This window comes from Theropithecus gelada, chromosome 20 (assembly GCF_003255815.1).
Source record: "Theropithecus gelada isolate Dixy chromosome 20, Tgel_1.0, whole genome shotgun sequence".
Classification (NCBI taxonomy): domain Eukaryota; kingdom Metazoa; phylum Chordata; class Mammalia; order Primates; family Cercopithecidae; genus Theropithecus; species Theropithecus gelada.
In genome coordinates, this window is record NC_037688.1 from 64,517,371 (window position 1) to 64,545,312 (window position 27,942).

At 45.3% G+C, this 27,942-nt stretch overlaps 1 protein-coding gene across 1 annotated transcript; it reads right to left on the reverse strand.

Moving 5' to 3' along the window:
* Positions 1–375: 375 nt before the first annotated feature.
* On the reverse strand, positions 376–23,409 carry CLEC19A (C-type lectin domain containing 19A). The gene is made up of 5 exons (XM_025369402.1): positions 23,322–23,409; positions 10,015–10,180; positions 5,330–5,423; positions 1,826–1,958; positions 376–455 (listed from the first exon to the last, which is right to left on the reverse strand). The coding sequence occupies exons 1-5, from the start codon at positions 23,407–23,409 to the stop codon at positions 376–378; spliced, it is 561 nt and encodes a 186-aa protein (XP_025225187.1).
* Positions 23,410–27,942: the final 4,533 nt, after the last annotated feature.

A 27,942-nucleotide genomic window follows, 5' to 3' on the forward strand; every position in this document is an offset into this window, starting at 1 on the left:
TTTTTCCAAAGAAGTGCAGCTAAGCAGGAGCTAGTCACTTAGCATATGCCAAAGTGATTGCTTCAGGGTGGGCATGTGACCTGAGCCAGGCCAGTGAGATTCAACTCTGAATCAGAACAACCCCTGGATTTTTGTTACTTGGGTCAATTAAAAAAAAAAAAAAACTTAAAAAAATTAATTAAGCCAATTTGAGCTGGCTTTCCCGTCACTTGGCCAAGCGACCACCCTGTATAATTAAGATCTGCTTGTTTAAAATCTCTGTCCAAGAGATTAACCTCCCATGTTTGTTTTACATGTATTCAATGTCAGTTCTACACTGGCTACAGCTACAAGGTGATACTGGAGTTGCCCTCACACCAGTAGAACGAGACAGGATCAATGAATGGTCAGAGATGGGATTTTGCAGACAAAGGGGAACTTCCGGCTGCAGATGTTATCATTCCACGATCTCAGAGCTGTGAGGGAAAGAAGCAGAGAGTCTGGGTGAAAATCCATCCGCCAAGATAAAATAATCCCACCACTCCTCTGAGGTAAAAGCCCTCCCCAGTAGGCCTCGTGTCTACACTGGCAGCCCTTTCTTGCTGATACTTGACAAGCCTGGTGTCCAGCCTTACTCTTGCATAAAGCTGATCCCGGCTTGTCACCTTGGATGGGAGGACGAACTTCAGCCAGAGGCTTGGCCCAGCTCTGGCTACCAGGCTCCGGGAGGGCTCCCAGGAAAATAAGCTGTTCTCTACCTCCCTCCCCTAATTAGGAAAAGAAAAAAGAGCAAAGAGGGAATAACAATTAAGTGTCTGGGTCTGGAGCTCTGTAGATCTAGGTTTGAAACCCAGCTCTACTACTTAGCTTGCTGTGTGACCTTGAACAAGTTGCTGAACTTCTCTGAGCCTCATTTTCCTCATCGGCAAAATGGGAATATTGTTTCTATTAAGACTGGTATGAAAGTGATGATTCATCATGATGCTGGTGATTGCTAATACCGAATACTGAGCATGGCAGCTGTTCTATGAACACTATCTTCTTTTTTTATTCACATTAACCTGTGAGTTAAGTATCATTAGCCACATTTTGAAGATGAAGAATCTGAGGCACCAAGAGGTTAAGGCATTCTCTTTGGGCTACACATTAAGGGTGGAGCGGGGGTTCACACAAGGGCAGTCAACTCCCAAGTCCATGGTCTTGCCACAGTGCTATATCAACTGTGCCTCCTTTAATCTACACAGCAGTCCTGCAGGTAGGACAAATTATTAAGCCTATTTTATAGAAGAAGAAACCATCTCAGAGAGGATTCTCTGCAAGGACACAGAGCTAGAAAGCAATGAGGCCAGAATTTGAATCCAGGTCTACACTCTTGTCACTACGTACACCTTCATGCCACCCCAGGTGTGGCTTGCTTCTAATATTCAGTAGCAGAAGCCTGGGGAAGGGGCTTGCACTTTGGTGTGTTGGTGAGCTGACATGGAAGCGCCACCCCTTGACTACTCTCTATGCAAGTCTTTTTCCCCCCATGCTTCTATTTATAATGTCTTCTCATCCAAGTTGGAGTCTAGGTGTCAACCAAACCCCATTTAATGTTGTTTAAAGCATATCCACTGTGGAGAATGGCCATGCCCCCAACACCCTAGTGACCTCAACTGGTCTCCAAGGTGCTGAACAATTTGCCAGTCTCAGGCCCTGTGATGCCTTGGGAGGCATCACAGGTGGGGAGGGCGAAGAAGCGCCTTGGGGGAAGGTGCTCCTCTTCCCCCAAGGCGCTTCTTCGCCCTCCCCACCTGTGGTGCCTCCCAAGCACCCCTGCAAGAGCCTTCGTCTCAGGGGTACCCACCACTGGTAGGCCTGTACCATATCTGCACGCAGTCCTCTTCTTCTGGGTCCGCGTGGACACCATCATCTGGCTGGCTGCCATCCCAGTAGCTGTAGTCATACGATGAGCCATCAGTCCATTCAAACTGCCCTTCCTGGGAGGGTTCCACGGAGAAGAAGATCGGGCATTTGAGCCAGACAGCTCCAGCTCAGACATCTCAGCAACTCAATTTTTAACACCTCTGCACAGATGTCCTCACTGAGGCTACTGCTATCTGATATTACTGCTACCAATCTGATACTACTGCTCTTATTACTACTATTACTAGCTGCCATTTGTTGAGGGCTTATTATGTGCCATGCCAGGCACTTTACTCGTTTTATCCTCACCATTCTGAAAAGCAGGCATCATCAGCCCCATTTTACAGATAGGAAAACTGAGACTCAGATTGGCCTATTCAAATTCATACAGCAAATAAAGTATTAGTGCTGGGAATCAAACCCAGGTCTATCTGAGTCAAGTACCCAAGACCCCTAACTACTACACTTTGCCAGTGGATGGGAGTCACTCTCCATCTGTTTTCTTTTTGTCTAAATAGTCCGTGTTTTTCTTGCCTAAGGTGGAACTGCTCTGTCCAATTGCAAGAAAAGTCCTGTTGGGAATTTGATTGGTGTTGCAATAAATGTGCAAATTAACTGTGGAAAGAACTACATCTTTGCAACTTGTTCAGGAACAAGAGCCATTTCTCCATTTATTTAAGTTTTAAGAAAAGTATCCCCACAGCACTGATGATTACAGAGCTCACGTCATATAATGGGAACAGTATGCTACTTCTGAGAGAGAGACTAGAGTTTGTGGTCCTATGTCCATCCGCTGCCTAGCTCTGCAACCTGGGCAAGTTACTTAACCTCTCTGAGCCCCAGTTTCCACATCTGTATGGTGGAATTAATATGTCCTTTAGAGAGTTGTTGTGAGGGTTGAACAAATTAAAGCACGTGAAGGACTAGTACAATGCCTGACACATGGTGCCTAGCTCTGAAAATAAGAAAAAAAGCAATTTTCCTGTATTTATTATTATTATTATTATTATTAGGTCTTTTAATACAAGTTTCTTTAACTCTCATTTAATGTAGTTATAATCCAATTTTAGAGTTGCTATTATAAATGGACATTTTAGTGTTTTTAAAATTATAACTTCTCTATGTGTTCTGGCCAGTTGAAGTCTATTGATTTAAAACATCACCAGGCATGGTGGCTTATGCCTGTAATCTCAGTACTTTGTGAGGCTGAGGTGGGAGGATCACTTGGAGCCAGAAGTTGGAGACAATCCTGGGCAACATAGTGGGACCCTGTCTCTACCAAAAGTTAAAACAAAAAATCCAGGTGTGGTGGTTCCTGCCTGTAGTACTAGCTACTCTGGAGCCTAGACTGGGCGGATTGCTTTAGCCCAGGAGTTCAAGGTTGTGGTGAGCTGTGATCGCACCACTGCTCTCCAGCCTGAGCAACAGAGCAAGACCCTGTCTCAAGAAAAAAGACAGGAGTGCGGTGGCTCACTCCTGTAATCCCAGCACTTTGGGAGGCCGAGGCAGGTGGATCACAAGGTCAGGAGATCGAGACCATCCTGGCTAACATGGTGAAACCCCATCTCTACTAAAAATACAAAAAATTAGCCAGGCTTGGTGGCAGGCGCCTGTAGTCCCAGCTACTTGGGAGGCTGAGGCAGGAGAATGGCGTGAACCCGGGAGGTGGAGCTTGCAGTGAGCCGAGATTGTGCCACTGCACTCCAGCTGGGCAACAGAGCGAGACTCCGTCTCAAGGAAAAAAAAAAAGTTAGGTCTGACTGCGAGACTCCGTCTCGAGAAAAAAAAAATGTTAGGTCTGAGCACACTGTTACTTCTGCTACTTTAACAGCAATTTTCATCATCCTTAATGAGTTCTTTTAGTATGCTAAGCACCACGGTAAGCTCTTTACATACATTAGCTCACTTGTTTTTCTTTTCACAAGGCACTGTTATTTTCATCCCCATTTTACAGACACAAAAACTGAGGCTCAGAGAGGTTTTTTTTTTTTTAATTTGCATACAGTCACCTACCAGCCAGTAAGTGGCAGAACAGGAACTGGCACTGGAACCTTATTCCCTATAGTGCCCTGAGCAACGCAAGAAGCATGCATGCAAAATACAGACTCAGTATGCAGTTTGCCCAGGAAAAGTTTGAGGACAAAAATCTCCAGGTGGAGTTTGCTATGACATTGCAGAGATCTGGTTCAAGTTACTCTCTTCAGCCTTGTTATACACCCACCCCTACCCCACTCTGTGCCCTAACCACAATGGTCTTCCTTAATTAACTTGCTTGAATGTGCCACGACCTCCCCTTCCTTAGGATGTTGACCCATGCTGCTCCCTTTACCTGGAATATACTCTCTCTGGCTAACTCCTATTTACCCATTAGACACTGACTTAAATATCTCTTACCCAGGAAGGCTGTGGCAGCCACAGAAGTACATTGCCCAGATCACCTTCAGGAGGACCAGCAGAAAGCAGAGCTCCAGCTCTCCTGCCACCTTGGATTCACTGCCTTGTTTGTGAGAAGGACATGCCTCTGCCTCTTTGGAGCTACCATTGCATTCACAGTGAGACATGCTTCCTCCAGGCTGTTCCCAGTGAGTGACTCAGCATGTCGGGGTAATGGTGCTGGCGCATTCCTGCCCAGCGCAGGAGTCCAGTCTTGGGCATCTTTGCTTGGGGACTCCCCACTGGCCTAGCCAAGACTTTCTCAGCACTGTGCTGTGACCTGAGGCTCTCCCTACCCAGTCCTTTCTCTCTGGTCTCCTTTCACTTATCTTAGACCCACGGCGTTGTCCAATGTCCTTCCCTGCCTGCTTATGCCTCCTTCCTCCTTTTCGTTCACAAATATTTCCCCTCCAACATCTCTTGCACATCTAATCACGTTTTAGTGTCTTTTTTTTCCCCCCCCCGCAAGATGGAATCTTGCTCTGTCACCCAGGCTGGAGTGCAGTGGCACAATCTTGGCTCACTGCAACCTCTGCCTCCTGGGTTCAAGCAATTCTCCTGCCTCAGCCTCCTGAGTAGCTGGGATTACAAGAGCCCACCACTGCGTGTCCAGCTAATTTTTGTATTTTTAGTAGATGCAGGGTTTCACCATGTTGGCCAGGCTGGTCTTGAACTCTTGACCTCTTGATCTGCCCACCTCGGCCTCCCAAAGTGCTGGGATTACAGGTGTGAGCCACCACATTCCGCCTAGTGTCTTTTTTTTTTTTTTTTTAGAGAATCCTAGCCAAACAGGTTTTCTTTGACCATGCTATCTGTTCCCATCATTTAGTAGGACATCATTAAATGTCTTTCACAAATTGATCATGCTCTAACTGCGGCGTCTTGGTGTCTGATTTCTCTCTGTGTGCTGTGTGCATAGCTGTGACCTGGCACCAATGTGAAAAGCTTATTAAATCAAAATAGAATTCTGGTTGGAGCTTCCAAGGGGGCCCAATGGCCATTGCTTTCTCACCTGTCTATGATCATGAAGGCCTGTCCAGACGTCAGCTGGGATGCCAGGAACACAGCTGTTCACGAGGTCATACACAAAGACATTCTCCTCCCAGCTGTGAATTTAAGAAACATAGTAGCTAGTTCCTCATTGCCTCTTTTCATAGAATAGAGTCAAAAATTGAAAGCAATCCTTGTTTACCTTCCTGGACCAAAGTAAATAGATGATATAATCCAATTTGGCCTTCATTTTTCATTAAGTCACCCATATGTGGCCGGTCCTACATGGGCATCTCTGGATTTGACCTATGCCAGTTCAAAGAAGGACTCAGTACTGCTACCCATCCCTTAAAATTTAAATCTGTCTCAAAAACACTAGCAAATGAAGTGGATTGTATTGAAGATATCATGTAGGGATAATGAAAGGAGTTGATATTGCATTGTACACGTTACATAAATAAATAAAAGTTTCCACTAGTCATTTCTGTTCTCTCTCAAAGACCCTCCTTACACTGCCGTTTTATAATATATCCCCTTCTCTCCTAGTCTTTTTTCACATACCATCTCCAAAATCTCTGTTTTCCTGGGAAACTCAGTTCTAGGCTTCAACTTGCATTGCCCACTTAGCAAAACCAAGCCCCTCAGTTAACAACCCACCATCCTTAGAAGTCATGGGTGTCTTTTGAGGGGATTCTTATCCTCTATTTCAAAGAGCTTATCAAATAATTCACCCATCCAAAGGAATCAGTGGAGGACCCTGGTGACAGTCCACTGCCAAAAACAACAAAGAAGTAGAGATGGATGGATAGATTGATGAATGAATGGATGGATGAATGGATAGATAGACAGACAAATGGATGAATGGGTAGGTGGATAGGTGGATGGGTGGGTGGATGAATGAATACATGGATGGATAGATGAGTAGACAGATTGATAAACAGATAGAGAGGTAGAGAAATGAACACAAAATTATTTTCATCCTGTCATTAAAATGTTTCTTGAGCATTGACTTCACGCCAGGTACTGTGCTGAGTGTTTTATGTGCATGAACTAATTTTAATTTCATTCTCACAACAAACAGTCACTGGGGCAGATACTACTGGTTGTCTATCCCATAGCCATTCCTAATCCCTTACCCCATTGCCTTCATTATGACCCAGAAAAGCCAAATTTTATTTTCCTAGCTCCCTTTGCAGCTAACACTGGCCATATGACCAAGCATGGCCAGTTAGATTTAAGGCAACGTTTGTGGGGACATCTTGGAAATATTTTTCTCCATGATGAAAGGAGGGAGGTATACAGAGAAGACCCAAGTTTCTAGCACTGCCCTTTCTCCTTAGGTTGTAGCCATGTCTGGACACAAAACTTGGAGCTGCTGCATTGAAGATGCTGAAGGAAAGCCAAGACAACTTCTCATCCAGGGCCCATATCAATGAGCCTGAAAAAGGTAGTTTGTAGAGGTTAGAAGAACGGGCAAGGGATGTGACAGCAAATGGACAAGTGGTAGGCACACTTCACTCAAATCGTTCACAGATCCAGATGACAGATCCCACGGAACAGATGATTCCCACTATTGGCTTCCACATGCCACTAAAAGATGAACTTTAGTATGTCAAAGAAGTCAATACAGAATGATAATAACCAGCCATAGATCTAATACTTCACTTCAAAACAGGGCCATGTTGATGTACCTTTTGTGTTCCAACAACGTGTATCTTCTCTTATCAACTTCAATAATTCACTTCCAAACAGGACTATGTTGAGGTACCCTTTATGTTGCCATAAGGTGTATCTGCTCCCGTCAGCTTCTTCCAAATGACTGCTCTCTGAAGACTGCCACCTAATCTAAAATACCCACCATTAGAAGGTTTCTTTTTTCTTGAGGCATTGGTAGTAAATCAAAGCACCCATATTTACTCTCTTTAGTTTTGTGTTAGTGAAGTGGAATTGATGGCCAATTAATTCCAGATTAGAAACGCTTAGAATTCTGGCACTCAGAATTTGTCTTAACACAGTGCTCCAGCCAGTCACATGCAGGGAGTTACTTGACATATACTCTTGGGGGAAAGGAAAGGCAAAAGAGAGGAAGGAAAGAGGAAGAGGGAGACAAGCCTTGCTCACTCTCAGAGAGATGAACTGATATGGAACGTTAAAAAAAAAAAACTGGCCTCCTCGAGGCAGAATTATAATGTATTGTAATTAATAAAAATAATAATGACTCCCACTGCTGGGCAGAGAGTTATCCAAAAGCTGTATAAAGACTTTAGATGCATGATCACCTTTAATGCCTCACAACTTTAAAAGATCAGTGTGATTATTGCTATTTCCAAGTTGAGAATTCTTTGGCTTAGAGTTTAAGTGATTTGGTCAAGATCGTGCAGGTAGGAAGAGATGGAGCTGGGACTAGAATCTGGAACTGCCTGACTCTAATGACCTTAATCCATGCTCATACGGTCCCCCACAGCTTTCTTCATTTGGAACATCTGCTGCCCTCATTCCCTAAGCTTCCCAGTCTTTCAAGATCCTGATCCAGGACCAGTACTTCCAGGAAAGTTTCCATGAATATCTTCTATCCAATGCTTGACCACCTGTAGCCCAAAGTTCCTCTTCCCCCAGGGGCTGGCTGGTTAGTTTGATTCTCCATGTTCAAGGTCTTTCTGATGCAATTGAGGTTGCAATTTCAACGAGGGCTGTCTAGAGAAAAGCCTTGATTTGAAATCACTTCTGCATTCGCTTTTTATTGCATAGATCTCATTTTCCTCTGCAGGCTAGGAATTCTTTGAGAATTGATGTCTTCTGTCCTTACAGGTGCCAACTCTCTACTGTGCTGTGCTCTCATAGCAGATTTGATCCCTGAAGAATGTCTTTCATAGGACTCCATGTTAGCTGGCTTTCAGTTAATGGAAGGCACTATGAGTCATTGGCAGATGGGTAGGAGGGAGAAACTAGAGTATTTCTTTCCCCCTCTGCTTGGGAGTCTCTGGCAGAGGCTGCCTCTCCTCCATGGCTCCAGCACCCATAGGACTGGCCTGCCCTCCAACTGAGGCATGGAATTGGCTTTCTGCTCCTATGTGTCTCTAGTTTGCCTCACTACTCCCTTTTAAGTTCTGAGCTTCCATACTTGCCTGCATTATCTGTTTTAGATACATGTAGTGGTTCTGGTTTTCCTGGTTGGACCCTGACTGTCTCAGTATATTTCTCAGCCCCACTGAAAATGCACTGGTTGTTCAACACATCTGTTGGAGGAAGAGATGTGTGGATTCAAGATGCATTTGGAAACTAAGATAAAGAACCCCTTCTTTATTTATTTATTTATTTATTTATTTATTTATTTATTTTGAGATAGGATCTCGCTCTGTCACCTGGACTGGAGTGCAGTGGCGTGAACATGGCTCACTGCAGCCTCAACCTCCTGGGCTCAAGTGATCCTCCCACCTTAGACTACCGAATAGCTGGGACTACAGGTGTGCATCACCACGTCGGGCTAATTTTTTTTTGTAGCAACGGGTCTTGCTGCGTTGCCTGTGCAGGTCTTGAACTTCTGAACTCAAAGAATCCTCCCATCTTAGCCTCCCAAAGGGTTGGGATTACAGGCATGAGCCAACACACCTGGCCCCCTTTCCTTATTCTTAACAAAAGCCAATGGCTCTACACATAAAAAAACCAACCCCCTTTCAGTAGTTTCTGAGATTCTTGAAGAACAGAGGTAAGATTGTGATTTGTAGCTTGGGTGCCAATGGAACACATCACACCTGGCCTGAGAAAACTCACAAATCAGCAGGGAAGTCAGATGCAAAAAAGGTAGCTAAGCTGTGATCAAGGGAGTGTCCCAGGAGAGCTGGGCAATGAGTGTAATTAAGTGACTTTAGTGAAGAGACATTGTCAGAGCTGTCTTGAAGGTTGAGGAGGTATTTACCTGGAGAAGATAGGGATGGAATTCCCAGCAGGGGGAATAGAATGCCCAAGAGTATGCAGAAGTAAAAGAGCTGGACCAAATTGGAGAACTCTGAGATGGTCAGTGTGGCTGGGGCTTCGGAGACAGAGGAATGTGGAAGGAGGCCTTGGAGGGTGGGCTATGGAATCTGACTCCACACGTTCAAAACTGGTTTCTCCCACTTAAGAGCGGTGTCATGTTGAGCAAGTTACTTACCTTTTCCGAGCCTCACCTTTCTAATCTGTAAAATGAAGATACCTATATGATATAGTTTGAGGGAGCTTTAATGTGATGATGTACATAAAACATGTAGCAAATAAGTGTCAGTTATGATTTCTTGTATTCCTTACATCATATTCTTTATATATGTAGTATATCAGTTGTATCACAGGATACAGAGCAGAGGACAGCACAAGATTGACACTTATAAAGGTGGATCTTCCAGCATGCTGTTTGCTACCCCTGCTGAATGCTTTGCCTTCTATAGCCAAGGATGGTTTCAGCGAGAAATTGGGTTGGATTAAAAAGTAGCTTCAATTGGCCAGGCACTGCGGCTTATGCCTATAATCCCAGTACTCTGGGAGGGTGAGCGGGGAGAATCACTTGAGCTCAGGAGTTCGAGAGTGGCCTGGGCAACAGAGCAAGACTCCATCTCCACTTCTTTCAAATAGTTTCAATTACCAAAGAGAAATGCCAGTTGGAAATACCATTTTCCATCCCATTTCCCAAAGAGGTGCTTAGTTGAACTATGGGGGACTGGGGATCCCACTTACCTGTGGATGGAGGCCAGCTTGGCGGACTTCCTGCCCACAGAGAACTCGGAACAGTAGAGGTCGGCCTCAGCCCAGGTCTTATTAAGAGGGAAGAATCGATAGCAGTGTCCTTTGAACTCCATCCAGAACAGGGGGCACAGGGAAGGCTGGGGCAGCTCTGGCAGGGCTGGGGGCAGAGAGGAAACAGACTGGGAGGAAGGATGGCAGTGCTGACATTGTTTCCATAACTTAGTACCTATTTTCTTTTCTTTACAATCTTTTAATTTTAATTTTTTTTTGTTTTTTAAAGACAGGGTCTCGTTCTGTTGCCCAGGCTGAAGTGCAGTGGTTTGATCATAGCTCATTACAGCCTCCAACTCCCAGCTCAAGTGATACTCCCACCTCAGCCTCCTGAGTAGCTGGGACCACAGGTGTGCCCCACCATGCTTGCCTAATTTTTCGATTTTTGTTTTGTTTTGTTTTTGTAGAGACGAGGTCTTACTATGTTGACCAAGCTGGTCTTGAACTCCAGGGCTCAAGTGATCCTCCTGCATCAGCCTCCCAAAGTGCTGGTATTGCAGGCATGAGCCACCAAGCCCTGCCTGTACATAATTTTTTTTTTTTTTTTTTTTTTGAGATGAAGTTTTGCTCATGTCGCCCAGGCTGGAGTGCAATGATGCGATCTTGGCTCACTGCAACCTCCGCCTCCCGGGTTCAAGCGATTCTCCTGCCTCAGCCTCCCGAGTAGCTGGGATTACAGGCCTGTGCCCAGCTAATTTTGTATTTTTAGTAAAGACGGTGTTTCTCCATGTTGGTCAGGCTGGTCTCGAACTCTTGACCTCAGATGATCCACCCTCCTCGGCCTCCCAAAGTGCTAGGGTTACAGGCGTGAGCCACTGCGCCCGGCCGCCTGTACATACTTTTAAGAATGAAAGTAAAACATGTCCCATTATGATCTATGCAATTCTTTTTTTTTTTTTTTTTTTTTGAGAAGGAGTCTGGCTCTGTCGCCCAGGCTGGAGTGCAGTGGCCGGATCTCAGCTCACTGCCAGCTCCGCCTTCCGGGTTTATGCCATTCTCCTGCCTCAGCCTCCCGAGTAGCTGGGACTACAGGCGCCCGCCACCTCGCCCGGCTAGTTTTTTGTATTTTTTAGTAGAGACGGGGTTTCACCGTGTTCGCCAGGATGGTCTCGATCTCCTGACCTCGTGATCCGCCCGTCTCGGCCTCCCAAAGTGCTGGGATTACAGGCTTGAGCCACCGCGCCCGGCCGATCTATGCAATTCTATGCTTGGGGTTCAAAAAACATATACATACCTACATTTTACTAAATTATAAAAATAATACATGCACATCATAGAACACCTGGAAAATGTTAATGCTTTGATACGGTTTTTTCTCACGTCACATTTGTATGTAGTGATGTTTTAACGTAATGTGATTATATGGTACTCTGCATACCGGTCGGTATTCTGATTTCTAAAAATTAAAGAGTATAAGCATTTCTTCGATGTTATTATACACTTTTATAAACATTGTTTTAAATAGCTCTTGAATCCTCTACTGAGTGGCTCTCCTAGAGTTTATTTAATCATTCTCTTATTTTTAGATAATTAGATAGCGTCTCTATTTTTTTTAACTATTACAAATAATTCTGAGATGAGCAGCTTTGTGCATAAAGCTTTTTTGGCATTTCTGCTGATTTTCTGAGGAGAGATTTTTTAAGGCTTTAATATAATTTGCTAAATTGTCTCCTGAAAGCAATTTATCCTCCCACGGTAATGTTTGAGAGTGCCCATCTCACTTTGCCCTTGCCAGAGCTCAGTGTTACCACTTTCATGGCAATCTGCAAATTTTATAAGCAAAAAAAGGTTATCTTGTTTCAATTTGCAATGCTGGGCTATCTGGCAAGACTGCACATTTTTCCACATGTTTATTGCCAAGCTATAGCCAAGACTATTTATAACTTTGCCCATTGAACTCCTGGAGTTCAGCATTTGTTCTTAATTCTAAAAAGAAACAAATTTTTAAAAACCCCATGTTTGAGACAGTGAAGTTCTCTCAAGTCTCAGCCCCCCTGAAAGCTTCTTAAGAGATACTTTTTTTGGAAACCACGACTCAGGATGACTGGCGAGAGGACACAGGCAAGCTGAGAACCTTTCTCATACTAGGTTGGATGGCTTATCCATGAAGACAGGCAGTGGGCGGGGGTGGAATCTGTTAGACTGGGGTTGAGAAGGCTGGATTCTACCCCCAGCTCTGTATGTGACCCGCTGTGAGATGCTGGCCCATTCTTTCCCACCTTGACCTTCAAACTATTCTGGGGTCCCTTTTGTAGCCATCCACTCAAGGGTGGGTGAAGGTCACCCTTTAGTGGAATCTTTGCCTTCAAGCCACTATAGTGGTTGGCTGAGCTTATGAAGTAATAAAGTAGTGAACAACATTCATTGAGCATTTGTTACAGTTTACCTGTAAGCCAAGCACATATAGGGAAACTAAGGCTAAGACAGGCTGAGTAACTTGCCCAAGATCATCCTGCAGGTAAGTGGCATAGTAAGGATTTGAACCCAGGCTTCCTGACTCCAAAGTTCTTGCTCATAAAGTTGGCATGATGCTTCATGATGAGAAATTAGCAGGCCTAAGAATAGTTCATGGTCTTTATAGCACCTGCTTCATGGAGTTACTGAGTCAACTGATTGGGCCAAATAAATTCACCAAATACTTGGGATATATGGATTACGTAATGTTTGGTTCTTAATGATTAGCTCAGGGTTTTATAACCAAGACTGATGGGCTGCAGAGATTCAGCGAATTTCCCAAAATCAAATACAAAATTAAAAGTGTGTGTGCACCTCTGTGCATTTCTCTGGGGAAAGAAAGGGACAGTTGCTTTTATCAAGATAGTTATGCTAGGCAGGTAGATTCCAGGCCATGCTTCTCAGGCCTGGTCAGTGCCACTGGCCTTTCCCCTTTGACCAGAACAGCCTCTCCCCAACCTCAGCAGCTGTGCTGACCAGGGGTACCTCCCCACCCCTCCTGGTCAATCCTGGCCAACTCTCTTTCAATACATGCCAGTATCCAAACTGGAGCCTGTTGGTTCAGAATTTGCTTTCTTAATCCTCTTCTATATGGCAAAAAGAAGGAGCTCTGCTTGGGGAGGTAAGTGGGCACAGCACCTTGGCCTGTCCCTACCCTTTTCTGGAACTCAGGTCCCTCCTTTCTTGATGGAGAGCATTGGTCTAGGAGGACATCACCTTGATGCATTAAAGCGCCAATGGCCAAGAGAGTTGATGGACCCTTTGTAACACTGGGTGTTGCTGAGCTCTTTGTGGGGACTTTTGAGCACTGCCTACAACACAAAAAGGCTACACCGAATTGCTGCCTGGGTTCACTTTTTTAGCAGTTTCTCCGTTAGCATGGATGAGAATCAGCAAATCATTTCTACCTTCTTTCCACTCAGTAACCAAGGACACTCATCCGTGAGAACTTGGATAAGTTTGTCCAGGAGTGACTGGGATGACTCAGTATTTGCTGGTGATACTCCCACCTGTCCTAAAATTACTTGGCACCCTAAATACTCATATTAGAGATGAAAGTAGGGTGACCAAGCCATCCTAGTGTGCCCAGGACCATCCCAGTTTTAAAATCAAGAGTCTTGGCTGAGTGTGGTGGCTCATGCCTTCAATATCAACACTTTGGGAGGCCGAGGTGGGTGGATTGCTTGAGTCCAGGAGTTCGAGACTAGACTGGGAAACACAGTAAAACCCCGTCTCTATAAAAAATACAAAAATTAGCCAAGAGTGGTGGAGTGTGCCTGTAGTCCTAGCTACTCTGAGGTGGGAGGATCGATTGAGTACGGAAGGTCAAAATTGCAGTGAGCCATGATCACGCCATTGCACTCCATCCAGCCTGGATGACAGAGCAAGAGCCTGACTCAAAATAACAACAACAACAATAACCCTGAGAGTCCCACATCCTCGGTACCCCCACAGTTCCCAACAAACTGAAATTGGTTGGTCACTCTCGAACCGTGAGGGGGAATTTTATCCCTGCCCCTTGCCAGGAGACATTGGACAATGTCTGGAGACATTTTTGGTTATCACCACTGGAAGTGGTGGTACTAATGGCATCTAATGGGTAGAGGCCAGGAATGCTGCTAAACATCCTATATTGAACAACTCCCCACAACGAAGAATGATCCAACCCAAAATGTCAGAAGTGCCAGGATTGAGAAACCCTTCCCCAGATGGAAGGCAGGACTCCAAAAATGTAAAATAACCCCACAGCACAGCAACACGAAACATCACAGCAAACATTCACATTTCTTAGCCTGTTCCTATTTTCTTTAACAAAAATTAAGACACAGCCCCCGCAACTAATGAGAAGTATAGTGTGGGCCATTTGTCTAATTTTAGAGTTAAAATGTATTACTAATCCTAGCCCATGGCTTAAAAGTACTGAAGACATTGCTTTAACATTGTGTTTAAATTTAACAACATGGACCTCACTAAAGAAGTCTGCAGAAGGGAAGTCTAGCACTTTCTCCCCTGAGTTTAGAATGAAGTAAACTTCTTTGTCATCTCTCTCTGACCGTAGGAGGATTTTTTTTCCCCCTGGTTTCCCTTCCACTGAAGATGAAACTCTACATGAGTTTCTGCACTAAGAAAGGGTTCGAGTTTCAATTTCCTGCTTCAGATAGCTCTGACTTCACCTCCCATCCCGTGCAGGTGTTAAAACCCCAGTCCAGGCATTATGGAGGCTGATGCCCTACTCAGGGCTCTGGAGCAATATGCTTGCTTTACTCTCTATCTCTATCTTGGTTTCTGGCCCCTGGGGACCCCCCTCACTTCCTTGGAAGTCCAGTCTAACTTTAGCAGGATGTTTGCAGATGTTCACGTGACCTTTCTGCAGGGCGGTAGTGGGAAGAGTTCGTAGTCTCAAAATCACCATATTGTGTAGTCTCCGCTCTCTTTGTCTTCTACCTCTTTTTTTAAAATGAACTTTTTATTTTGGAATAAATTTAGATTTCCAGAAAAGTTGTCAGAAAGTACAATGATGGTTACCAGAAGCAGGAAGGGTAGTTAGTGGGGAAGGCAGGGGAAAAGTGGGGATGGTTAATGGGTACAAAAATATGGTTAGATAGAATGAATAAGATCTAGTATTTGATAGCACAACAGGGTGACTACAGTCAACAGTAATTTATTATACATTTAACAAAAACTAAAAGAATATAGTTGGAGTGTTTGTAACGCAAAGAAATGATAAATGCTTGAGGTGATGGACACCTCATTTACCTTGATGGGATTATTACACACTGTATACCTGTACCAGAATATCTCATGTACCCCGTAAATATATACACCTACTATGGCCCATAAAAATAAAAAATTAGGCTGCGTGCAGTGGCTCACACCCATAATCTCAACACTTTGGGAGGCCAAGGTGGGAAGATCGCTTAAGCCCAGGAGTTTGAGACCAGCCTGGGCAACATAATGAGACCCTGTCTCTTACCAAAAATCGGCCAGGCGTGGGGGCATGTGCCTGTAGTCCCAGCTACTTGGGAGGCTGAGGTGGGAGGATCACTTGAAACCAAGAGGTTAAGACTTCAGTCATCTGGGATTGTGCCACTGCACTCTAGCCTGGGTGACAGAGCAAGACCCTGTCTCAACAACAACAAAAAAATTAGAAGTTTCAAAGATAGTGTGTGGAGGTTTCCTGTATACCTTTCACCCAGTTTCCCCTGATGTTAACATCTTAAAAAACTAAGAAATGAACACAGGCACAACATGATTACCTAAACTCCAGACGTTACTCAGTGTTTTCCTTTTTTTGTGCTCAGATCCAACTTAGGATGTCTGTTACATTGACTCTACCTGCATGTTTTTTTTTTTTTTTTTTTTGATATAAACTACTCTATCTAGGATTGGCTGGGATCAGACAAAATCGACAAGAATTGGCTGGCATTGCTCAGAATTTCTTAGCATGTTGGATAATTTGCCAAAAATAATCTCTTTTTTCCTCTCCTTACAACCCATCAATTTTCATGTCATGTCTATTCCGTCTCCTAAATTCAGTTCATTCTTTCTTCTCCTTCTGCATTCTTTTTGACCTTTTTCCATGAAGACCTTCTCAACACCTTTCTCAACACCTTTTCGCTGTTCTTCCTGCTTTGTCTCACCTCCCAGGTCCGGAGGCATCCTTCCTCCTTGGCACAGCCTGACCTCATTTCCCTGAAGCCCTGCAGGTGTTCCCTTTGCCCTTGGGAACTGCTTGCCCCTCGCTTAGTCTCCGTCATCCGCCCCCTCCTTACTCTGTGCCCCAGGTTTGCCCACACTTTCGCCATTTCTCAAAGACACGTTCAGACCTTTGCGGATCATTCCGTTAACCTGACTGCAGCCAATTCTGTTTCTCCTTTGAGTCTCTGCTGCACAGTGACTTATTCAGGGAAGATGAGGTAGGAGCCTCTGATAGATGCTTTTAGAGCCCCTTGCACCTCAACATTCACACATTCCTCCTCTATCCCCATCAGCATCTGTTGTGATCGTTCCTCTCCCCCTGGTGCCTTGGCACATAGTAAGTGCACAATGACTAGGCTTGAATGCATAAATATATGTAGGGAATCAAACACCACTTCTTGAGGGCAACCTGTTGGGAAAACAGTGAGAAGGCTGTGTGCATAACTCATGCCTTTGAAACCAGGGGTTCTGACGCTGCGATGGCGTTCCTGGAGTTTTTTTTAACCAAGTCCTGAAATCAGAGGTTGCCAGATCCTGGTTTTGCATATTGTTTAGGACAACGATTGCTGCGAAGGCCAACCTCAGCATCCCCTGGGACCTTCAGACTCCCAGGCCCCACTCCAGGCCTTCCAAATCAGAGTCTGTATTTTTACAAGAGCCCCAGGTGATTCTTGTACACGTGAAACTCTGGGAAGCCCTGGTCTACAGTGTGCCAGACTGAAAGATGGAGCCTGTAGAATTACTCATTCATTCATTCATTCATTCATTCTCTCATTTGAATAGAGCCTGGCAAAGAGGAATTAATAATTAATTAAATGAAAGGGGCTGAGTGGAGTGAGAAGGGAAAAAGGGTCCTTGGTCCTAAAGACTGTGGATATTTCAAAAAGAACCCCGGCCTCCAATCCTGTCTGCTCCTCCCAGAGTGGAAAACAAGCTCCTTGAACCATTGACACCCCGCCTCCCCATTCTGGTCCTTTAGGTTTTCTCCATCGAGTAAATGGTGGTTATGGATGCCAGGGGTGAAATATACCAGAAAATGGGGCTGTGACAGGTCACTGCTCAATTACTCCCCTTTCCAACAGGGCAGGCAAAGGCCTTTAATTGGGAGGACCTGGGAGGCAGAAAAGAGCGCTGGCTTGCGCTGAGATGATCATTAACTCCAACCTGCACGGCACTTCCCCCTCCTCCTTTACCTCTTGGGTTTAAGGAATTGGGAATAGAAGGCCTTTCATCAGCCTGACCCCAAACCAGCCTCTGCTAATCTGTCTCTTGTGAAGGGATTTCTTTAGCTTTAGAGCTTGACAGTCAGGTAACCATGGCAACACAACAACCAGTGCCAGCTCTGACTCAGCATTCACTGTGTGCCAGGCATTGTGTTAAATGCTTGATACAGAAAAATGCACTCAGTCTTCACACATCCTACCAGGTAGTGCCACTATCACCCCCACTTCACAGATGAAGAAACCAAAGCACAGAAAGGTTGGCTAACTTGCCCAAGATCTCACAGCTCCCAGCTGGGATTTGAAGCCAGCCTGTCTACCCCCAAACCTAGAGAGTCCCACTGCATGTAAGCCCATTTCCTTACACCAATCTTGATGGTCTGGTCCTTCATTAATTCCTTTATCCATTCAACAAGTACTATTTGAGCAACTACTTGGTCTCAGGTAGTAGGTTACAAGTTGAAGATACTGTGCGGTATACTACACAGATGTGCCTTCTGACCTCATGAGCCTTATGGTCTATGAAGACCAAAATTAAGAAAAATAAGCACAGGCCAGGTGCAGTGGCTCATGCCTGTAATCCCAGCACTTTGGGAGGCAAAGGCAGGAGGATTGTTTGAGGCCAGGAGTGTGAGACCAGCCTGGGCAGTGTAGCAAGACTCCACCGTTACCAAAAAACCTTTTTTAAAATTAGCCATAGGTGGTGGCACATGCCTGTAGTCCCAGCTACTCAACAGACTGAAGAGGGAGCATCACTTGAGCCCAGGAGTTCCAGGCTGCAGCAGGCTATGACCATACCACTATACTCCAGCCTGGGCAACAGAGCAAGACCTTGTCTCTAAAAAAAAAAAAAAAGAAAGAAAGAAAAAGCAGTGCAAAAATAAAGATGTCATTAACATGTAATTTGTGGATGTGTGTCGTGCCAGCAAAAACTTCAGGGAGCAGCCCCCTCGATTATTTTGGAAACTGGTTGTTGGCCACTTTCTCTCCCTAGTTGAATTGGTGACTGCCCTGTCCCCATCTTCAAGGATCCCACAGGTGATTATGACAAGGCATCATGAGTTCCCTTCCTGGATGGGGGAAAAGAGGATGTTGCCACAGGAACCCCTAAAAGTGGAACACAACCCTGACCTGGAGATCTGGGAGGCTTCCTAGAGGAGGTGCTGTCTCAACTGAGACCCGGAGGATGAACAAGTGTTAGAGAAAGAGTGTTCTAGGGGAAGGGCACGGTGTGTGCAGAGGTCTGGAGGTGTGAGAGCGAATGGAGCACTGGAGAATTAGAAATGGTTTAGCATGGCTGGGAACTTGAGAAGGAGAGGAGGGAAGAGATGAGACTGGCGGTGGGGGAGGGAAAGTGGAGGGAGAGAGGCAGAGGGGAGGAGATGCACAAAGGGGCTGTTGCTCTGGAAACCAGGAGGCCAAACCACCTGGTCTTTTCCTTCAATTAGCAGCAGGAGAGGGCCCCAAGGTCCCCCAGCTGGGGTGGCGGTCAAAACCTTTGGGAGCTCTGAGCTTGTTAGGGAAAGAAAACACATCAGTGGAATTCAGGGCTCCCCCCTACCCCCACTCTTTTTAAAGGAATAAATTGTCACCTTCCTACTCAATCTGGCTGCTGGCTCCCCTGGCCCCAATCCAGCCACCCACGAACGCACTACCCTGCTGCCGCCTTTTCAGATGAGTCTTGGGACCCAGCCAGGAGGGGAGGTGGGGAGGCTTAGGGGCCACATTTGTCCACCAGGTCCCCATACTGGGCCCCAGACACTCCCGGGGGCCGAAAGAGTGTCACAGACTCCCAGAAGGTGGCTGCTGCGTTCTGAGGACTCAGTCACCCTCGCTGCCCTCCTGCTGTCCTATGGGTTCCACTGCTCCTTCACAGTGAGCCCTGGCTCTGGGAAGTGAAACTGGTGGCCCCAGGTCTCTCCTGTCTAAGCTTTGCTGCCCCTTCTGTGAGCCACTCTTGAGACCACATGAAACAGGGGGAAAAGCATTAGGCAATTTCTTATATTGCTAATTATAGCAGCCATTCGTTGGGTGTTTGGTATGTGACTCCTTGAGATCAGCCTAGGAGGGAGTATCGATATCATCCCCATTTTACAGATGAGGAGACTAAGGCTCAGAGAGAGTAAGTCACTTACTCTCTTGGCTCAAAAGTGGCAGAGCCATGATTGAGACTGTATCGAGACTTGAGTCTGACAGATTCAGAAACTCCTGAACAGACTAGCGCCTCTAAAAGATATCTTCTTTTCAGTCTTTGTTTTCTCATTTGTGAAATAAATCTATTAAACACCAAATGTAACAATTAATTAAGCAAATAAGTCGATGTTTCCTGGGTGCCTATTTGGCTTGAGGTCTGTGTCCTCGGGTTACTCCCAGTCTGGAAGAAGGAACTTGCACATGGCAGAGTCATCGCATACTAAGTATTCTAGAAGTATGTACAAAGTGCTTGCTCTGTGACCATAGAGGAGTGGCAACTGGACAGAATGTCCAAGGGACACTTTAGGATATGGGCTGCTCTAGGAGGTAGGAACACTGTTGCCTAGGTCTCTATGCTCCAGGTTCAGAGCTTGGACTCTGGAGTCAGATGGTCCTAGTGGGAAACTCAGCTCTCTGTGCCTCAGTTTTCTCATCTGTACAATGGTCATGATCATAGTGCCTACTTCACAGAAAAGCCAGTTCCAGCTCAGAGGTAGGGATTCTAGTAAGTATTAGATATTATTACAGTAGAAACAGTCTGGGTCCCAGAACCTTTCCCAGAGCTGAGAGTGCAATGCCAGGCTCTTGGATGGGTGAGGGAGAGGCTACATAACTTGACTCATTCCCCATCTATGCTTCTGAAGCCCTGCAGAAGCAGGTCCTGAGCTTCAAAACACTGCTATAAATTTCCTTTGCTACAGAGAGTTCTTGGGCTCAGGAGTCAGGGAAAGGAAACTTTTTGATGGTAGAAGAAGAATAAGAAATGTTTACGTAGCTCTTACTCTGTGCCAGACACTGTTCTGAGGACTTTACATTCATTAATCCACTTAAACAATGAGATCAAAGGCAGGTTCAGAGAAAAGGTTTCGGGAAAAGGATTTAGTCTGTCTAAATCCTCCCAAGTCTCTAAGAGATGTCTAAAGAGTTTTTTTTTTTCCTCCAAAACATAGGGGGTGGCCAAGTTGTGCTATTTGCATATGTTTGCATATGCAGGGAGTGGGTGATGAAAGGTCTGGAGTAGTGAGATGAATGACCCATGACCTGTGCCCTGTTATGCATTGTACCTAAAGGCTGGGGGTACACAGAAGAAGATGAAAAACCAAGCCCATTCTCAATAAGGAGGGCCTTGGAGGTGCATGTATTCTCATGGTCTGCCGGGGCCCACAGAGACCCCTAAATCCTCCCTACAACATACCAACATGCATGCTCCTGCTCACATGCACCCATAAACTCACACACATTCCCTCTGTGTTGAAATCACTTTCCTCTAGAGAATCTATCTGCATAGGCTGAAACTGGGCTTTCTGTAGGGCTGGGAACCTGAGAAGCAGTAGAACTGCCTCTTGGACAGTGATGACCATAGTTGGCTCAATTGGCCTCTGTAGCCTCAGTTTCCATAGCCGCAATATAGAAAGGTTGGGCTGAGTGGATTTCTAAGACCCATCCTTCCAATTCCACACTCTGAGCTCTCCCAGGTAGCTGAGATTGACACAATCTCAGTACCCTTATCTATAGAGTAGGGATGAGGCTTGGGGACTGATGTTTAGAAGTTCCTTTCAATGTTGAAGACTTTTGTCAGAACAGAAAACTGTCTCCTGGCCAATTCTGGCATAACATCAACAACCACGGTGACAAACATAGTAATGTTAATAACTCATTTTTCAAGTGCTTACTGTGTGCTAGGCACTTCACTTGCATGAGCTCATTGAAGATCTCCAAAACCCTTGATAGGGACCCTTGCTATCCCCACTTGGGGCTCAGAAAGGTGAGGAAACTTGAGTCTCAGAGAGGTCCCATGGGCACAAGCTAGTGAAGGACAGAAAACACCCCTAGTTACTCCCGCTTTCAAACTCAGTCTTGGCCCCTTCCCACTTTTGCTGGGCAGAAAGGCAAGATCTTGGGATATACAAGGCAGCCTGCAAGAATATTTTGTTCATCTTCTCTGCTGCTTGCTTATTGCACTGGTGAGGAAACTGAGGTCCAAGAGTAAGGATGCAAGTCATTGTTATGAATGGAATGTTTGTGTCTCTCCTCTTCCCTGCACCTAATTCATATGTTAAAGCTCTAACTCCCAATGTGATGGTATTGGGAGGTGGAACCTTTGGGAGGTGATTAGATTTAGAGGGGATCCCATCCTCGTGATGGGATTAGTGCCCTTATAAGAAGAAGAGACCAGAGCTTTCTCTTTCTCTGCCATGTGCAGGTACAGTGAGAAGGCGGCCATCTGCAAGCCAGGAAGAGAGTCCTCACCAGGAACAAAATCTGCCGGCATCCTGATCTTGAACTTCCCAGCCTCCAGAACTGTGAGAAACAAATGTTTGTTGCTTAAGCTCCCCAGTCTGTGATATTTTGCTCTGGCAACCTGAGCTGAAGAATACACTCAGAGAGTTTAGGACAGACCTGAAACCCCTTGCCCAAATGAACTAAGACTATCCCTTATTGTTACCACTAAGGAAGCTAGAGTTAAAACAGAAAGAAAGAAAAGAAAAGAAGGATATCTAGTCAAATTTGATTTCAGGTAAACAACAGATAATTTTTAATATAAATACATCCCATGTAATATTTGGGGCATGCTTACACTAAAAAAGAATTTATTAATATTTATTTACTGGTATTTTATCTGGCAACCCTATCGACCCACTGTTTAAATTCACCCTAACAGTATCACAACCTAATAATTTGGCCTTATGAGAATCTCCATCTTGGTATTTCATTATTAGTTTTACTTGAATGGGGATTTAAAAATTATATCTCTGCCATTGCTATGATAAATAAATCCATATATGAAGGTTATTATGAGGATTAAATAAATTCATATCTGAAAAGGGCTTAGAACTGTGCCTGGCACATAACTAGGGTCATATAAGTCTTAGTTGTTGTTATTGATATTGCTAATATTATGATTTTTAAACAAGACTGGATAGAACCTGGTAGAGGTGACAGTCAAGACTCTCGGCCACCAAATTATGGGATTCAGAACTCTTCTCATCCAGATGAGGGTCCCCCAGAATGAGTACCCCAGCCTTCCTATTGCAAAGTGGAAGAAATTGAGCTCATTTGAAGACCCTCATCCTCCATATGGGACACTGGGAGGCCACATTCCCAAGGCCAACAGGTTCTCATCCCTGGGGATGCCCCACAAGGCTTGGTGTTGCTGGGCCAGGCCTCCAGGGAGGCCATTAGAGGGACAAGTGTCCCTCCCTGCACACCTAACCTCTGGTGGCAACAGCAGCAGCTCTGAAAGCTCCCTGGGAAGGCTGTCGCAGCCAAGGTGGGGCTGGGGCCCAGATCCCTCCCAAAACTACCATGTTCAGACCTTTCTGTAGCGCCAGACACCGTGCAAAGCACTTTCTCCATGTTATCTCATCTGCCTTGCACAGTAGTGCAAAGAGAATGCCATTGTGACCCGACTTTCTAGAAGAAGCTGAGGCTCAGAGAGGTTAAGAAACTTCTTCTATGTTACACAGCTTGTAAACTGCAAAACTGGGATTTAAACCCAGGACTTTTTGTGTCTGGGCCTAGAAGAGTGCCCATGATAAAGGTGGTAGGGGGAAAGCTATGAGGAGACTCAGATCAGGGCACCCCAACCCTCCAACAGAAGCAGCCAGGCCTCACCGATGTAATAAGTACCTGAGAGTGTACACCTCTCCACCTGCTCCCAGCCCTGGTCCCTGCACTTACCTGGGCTGATATTGATGTCTGTTTGTGGAAAGGCCTGTGCAGAGTGGAGGGTCAGGAAGGCTGCAGCCCACAGTGTCCACCTTTGCATCCTGAGCTCCTAGAAAGCAACCTCCCAGCCTGAGTAGATGAGAGAGGCTCTTTGGCTGGAGCTTGGGTCCAGGATTGCTCTCCTAAGGTCAGATGGAGCCTGGCAGGAGCTGGGACAGACTGGATGGACTCCAGTCCCCTCCTCTTTTCTTCCTTTTCTCCTCCCTCCTCTTCACACTGCTGGAGACAGCTCAGAATGACAGCTGAAAGCAAAGCAGCCCTAGGCCAGCCCCCCTCAAAGAACCAAGAGACATTTTAGCTCCCAGTCTTGCCCCTGAACCAAAAGAAATTTTAGCTCTCAGTCTTGTCTCTGAGCCACCCTGTGGCCTTGGGTGAGCACTTCTCTGAGACTCAGTTTCCTCCTCTGTAAAATGGGATAGTAACGAAACTCACTTTCCAGCCTGTCACAGGAGACAAAGCATCTCACCTCCCTCAGAGTAAATATGTACCAAAAGGTAAAAATACTGCAAGTCAGCATTGAGTGCAGAGGTCTCCTGGGCCATGGATGTCGTTTGTTTGGTCTGCAGTGTTTTAAATTCTAAAAAATTTGTTAAGGTATAAAACCAAGAGGTGTTAGGTATAAGTCGGGATTTCTGCCTTCTATTGGAAAATCGGAAGATCTAACAAAACATAGCCCTCATCTCTACAGGGCAACAATTGCATGGAGCTGAGAAAGAGCATGTCCTTCAGCCAGGCTCTTTGAGCTTCAGTTCACCAAGGTCCCCACCTCATGGGTCTGATCCTGACAGCATCCACTGCTGAGGAAGCACCAGGAAGCCTGTTGAATCAGTCTCCTTTCCTCTCCCTTTACCTCTCAGGGTCTCTCAGAGTTCCTCCGGGGGTTAAAGGAGGCATCTGTAGAAGGTTCAACTGAGTGTTGCACAGAATAAGTGCTCCACAAAGAGGTGAAAGTGTCATCACTAGTGCATAGCTCTATTGTGTGGCTTGCTCAGAATGCGATGTTTAAAAACCCCTAGTGTTTTCATTGGGATCTCATCGCACTTTTGGAGAATCAATATTTCTAAAAACCAGAGTCTTTCTCCCCTACTTTCCCTGTCCTTAGGCAAGTCACTTTGCCTCTCTGAACCTCAGTTTCCTCCTCTATAAAGTGGGGGATAAGTAGAGTACCTACCTCACGAGGATTAAGTGAAGTAATTTGTTTCTAAAACTTGGCATAGATGCTGGCAAGTAGTAGGTACTCAATAAATGACTGCAACAGTTGCTATTGTTGTCATCGATCCAGTGCAAGGCTTTCCTTGGCATTACCCACATCCTCTGCCCCTGCACTCCCTCATTCCTCTCCAGAAATGCTCAGCCAGGTGCCCTGACACCTCATGTGGCTGGCACTCACAGGGAGGACTGGAATGTGTCTGTTTGGCTTCCAAGTCTTCTTTCTGGAACACCTGCTGCTCTGCTTGTGAGGAATAACTTAACTTGTGCCCACACAGCTTGCTTTGCCTGCTGGCACCGGAGCTGAAAGTCTGCCAAGGTCTGACTCAGAATACGAGCACAGCTCAGGCTCAGCTTCAACCTACAGGATGCCTCCTCGGGTAGATCAGTTGTCTCAAAACTAGTGTACTGGTGCATATCCCAGAGCACGCACACTCACTTATTTATAAATGGGATATATTCATTACATGTTTATAAGTGATGTGCAGGTACAACTCACTGTACTAGTGTATTATTTCTGTTATAAAACACACACCCCCACATGGGACATTATTAAAGGTCGATAAAAGATATAAATATGGAAGAAAGTTTGGATGTTTTCTCCCTACTCCCTATCATCTTGCAAGCTGAAATTTGGGGGCTCCTGCTGTCAGGTTCCTGGGTGCTGCTTGGAATTTAAAAGTGTCTATCTTAGTCTGTTTTGTGCTGCTATACTAGAACATCCGAGACTGGTAATTTATAATGAGCAGAATTTATTGGTTCACAGTTCTAGAGACTGGGAAGGCCAAGATCAAGGTGTTGGCATCTGGTGAGGGCTTTCTTGCTGAGTCATCATATGGTGGAAGGTGAGAGGGTAAGAGACAAGACACAGAGAGAGAGCTTTTTAAAGAGGGGATGAACCCACTCCTGCCATACCTCAGCTATCCTTGTGATAACATCTTTGATCCATGAATGAGGGAAGAGCTCTCATAACCCAGACACCTCTTAAAAGTCCTGTAACCTCATCGGACCAGTCTAGTTCAACTTTTATGTAATAAAATTGTGAGTTGTTTTTCATTTGCCACGGACCCTCAGATTGAAGGTCACGTAACCTGAGCACGCCCAGATGAACCAAGTGTGCAACCACAGGGGGAACCTAAGTGCTCAGACTGAGGAGGAGGGACTGAAATCAGAAGCAGACACTACATGGCAGGATCCAGAATCCAATCGGATTGAGCTCTGACGTTACCCTATGGCAGGATCCAATCAGATCATGCCTCCCCCATCATCTCTTTGCAAGCTCCAATCAGATCATACCTCATTACCCTACGCTTATAAAACCTAACCCAAACCCCAGCTTGGGGACATAGTTGAGCAATTCCTCCTGTCTCCTTGCCAGTCGACTAGCAATAAAGCTTTTCTCTTCTTAAAAGCCGGTGCCATGATATTGGCCTCTGTGCACATTGGGTAGCAAGCCCATTGATTGCTCAGTACCAGTCCCGCCTCCCAGTATCATCACAATGTCAATTAAATTTCAACGTGAGTTTTGGAGGGGACAGACATTCAAACCATAGCAATGTCTCTCTGAGTGTGGACACATTAAATGGGGAGGAGAAGAGTGGTCCAAAGCAGGCCACTGGAAATCCTTCTAATAAGTGGAGAATCCTTTGATTTGGCAAATAAACCTCCTAAATTATCTGTGTTGTATTGTGACATCTGAAGGTTTTTATAAATCAGTTTATGTGCCCTCTCTGAATGGAGACACACAAGATAGTTGTTACTTCCTCAAACACAAGTATGGTCCATGGACTAGCAGTACAGGGATCTCCTGGGAGCACATCAGAAATGCAGAATCTCAGGCCCCCCACCGCCCCGCAGACCTGCTGAGTCAATTCTGCTCCCCAGGTGGGTTGTGTGTATATTAAAGTTTATGAAACACTGCTCTCGACAGGGTGGGGAACTTTTTCTATAAAGAAGCAGACAGGCCAGGCACAGTGGCTTATTCTTATATTCCAGCACTTTGGGACACTGAGGTGGGAGGATCGCTTGAGGCCAGGAGTTTGAGGCCATCCTGGGCAGCAGGGTGAGACTCCATCTCTACTTAAAAAATAAAATCTTAGCCAGATGTGGTGGTGCACACCTGTAGTCACAGCTACTTGGGAGGCTGAGGTAGGGGGTTTGCTTGGGCCCAGGAGTTTTAGGCTGCAGTGAGCCAAGATCGTGACTGCACTTCAGCCTGGGTGACAGAGTGAGACTCTATCTCAAAAAAAAAAAAAAAAAAAAGCTAGACAGTAAATATTTTAGGACTTGTGGGTTATACAACCTCTGTCACAACTACTCAACTCTGCCAGAAATACAGGAATGGACCAGGCAGTGGGCCAATAAAACTTTATTTGCCAAAATAGGCAAGGAGCCAGATTTGGCCCACGAGCTGTCACTTGCCAATCCCTGTTCTAAATCTCAAGTTTTCTGGCCAGAAAGTAGACAATTTCTCCACTTAACGAATATGTTCTTTGCTGTCATTTGGAGGTTGTAGGCATCTCTTTGTTACACTGTATGTATTCCTGGCTTCTTACAGTTGTATTTATTGAGTGGTGGCCTATCTCTCCTCTCCCCCAGTACATACACTGTGTTCATGGCATCTTGAAGTTCCATGAAGATTCTCCCTCTCTCTCTCATTTATCTCTCTCCTTCTGTCTGTCTGTCTAATCTCTATCATCTATTTATCTGTCAATCATCTATCTCCCTTAATTTCCTAGCTTTTAAAAAATGTTGTTTATCGATTAAACAAAGTCCCCTACCCCTTCACCACAATTATAAAAGAGGCAGTAGATGCCAGTTCATTTCATAGCTTTCAATTCAGATGCATTCTTGTTCAGACTCCAGACCTGTTGTTGTGTGATTATTTAACCCCTCTAACCCCCAATTTTCTCAACTGCAAAATGGGAAGAAATCAATACTTCCCTCATACAAGTGCTTAGAAAAATGTTTGTCGCATGATAAGCATCCTATATATGTGAGCCACCATTAGATCACTTTATAACCTTCAAAAATACTGTATAGGAACGTATCAAGTTGATGTGATGGTTAATTTTAGGTGTCAACTTGACTGGATTGAGGGGTGCCTCAATCCCGGAGATAGCATTGGTTCTGAATGTGTCTGGGAGGGCGTCGCCAGAGGAGATTGACACGGGAGTCGGGACTGAGAGAGGAAGACTTGCTCTCAGTGTGGGAGGACACCATACAACTGGCAGGGAGCCAACTGGAAAAAAATGGTCAAAAGGAAGGGGATTGGTCCTGTCTCTGCTCTCCCTCTTCCTTCCAGAGTCATACACTTTTTCTCTTTTTGCCTTTGGACATTGGATTCCAGGTTCAGTAATGGGAT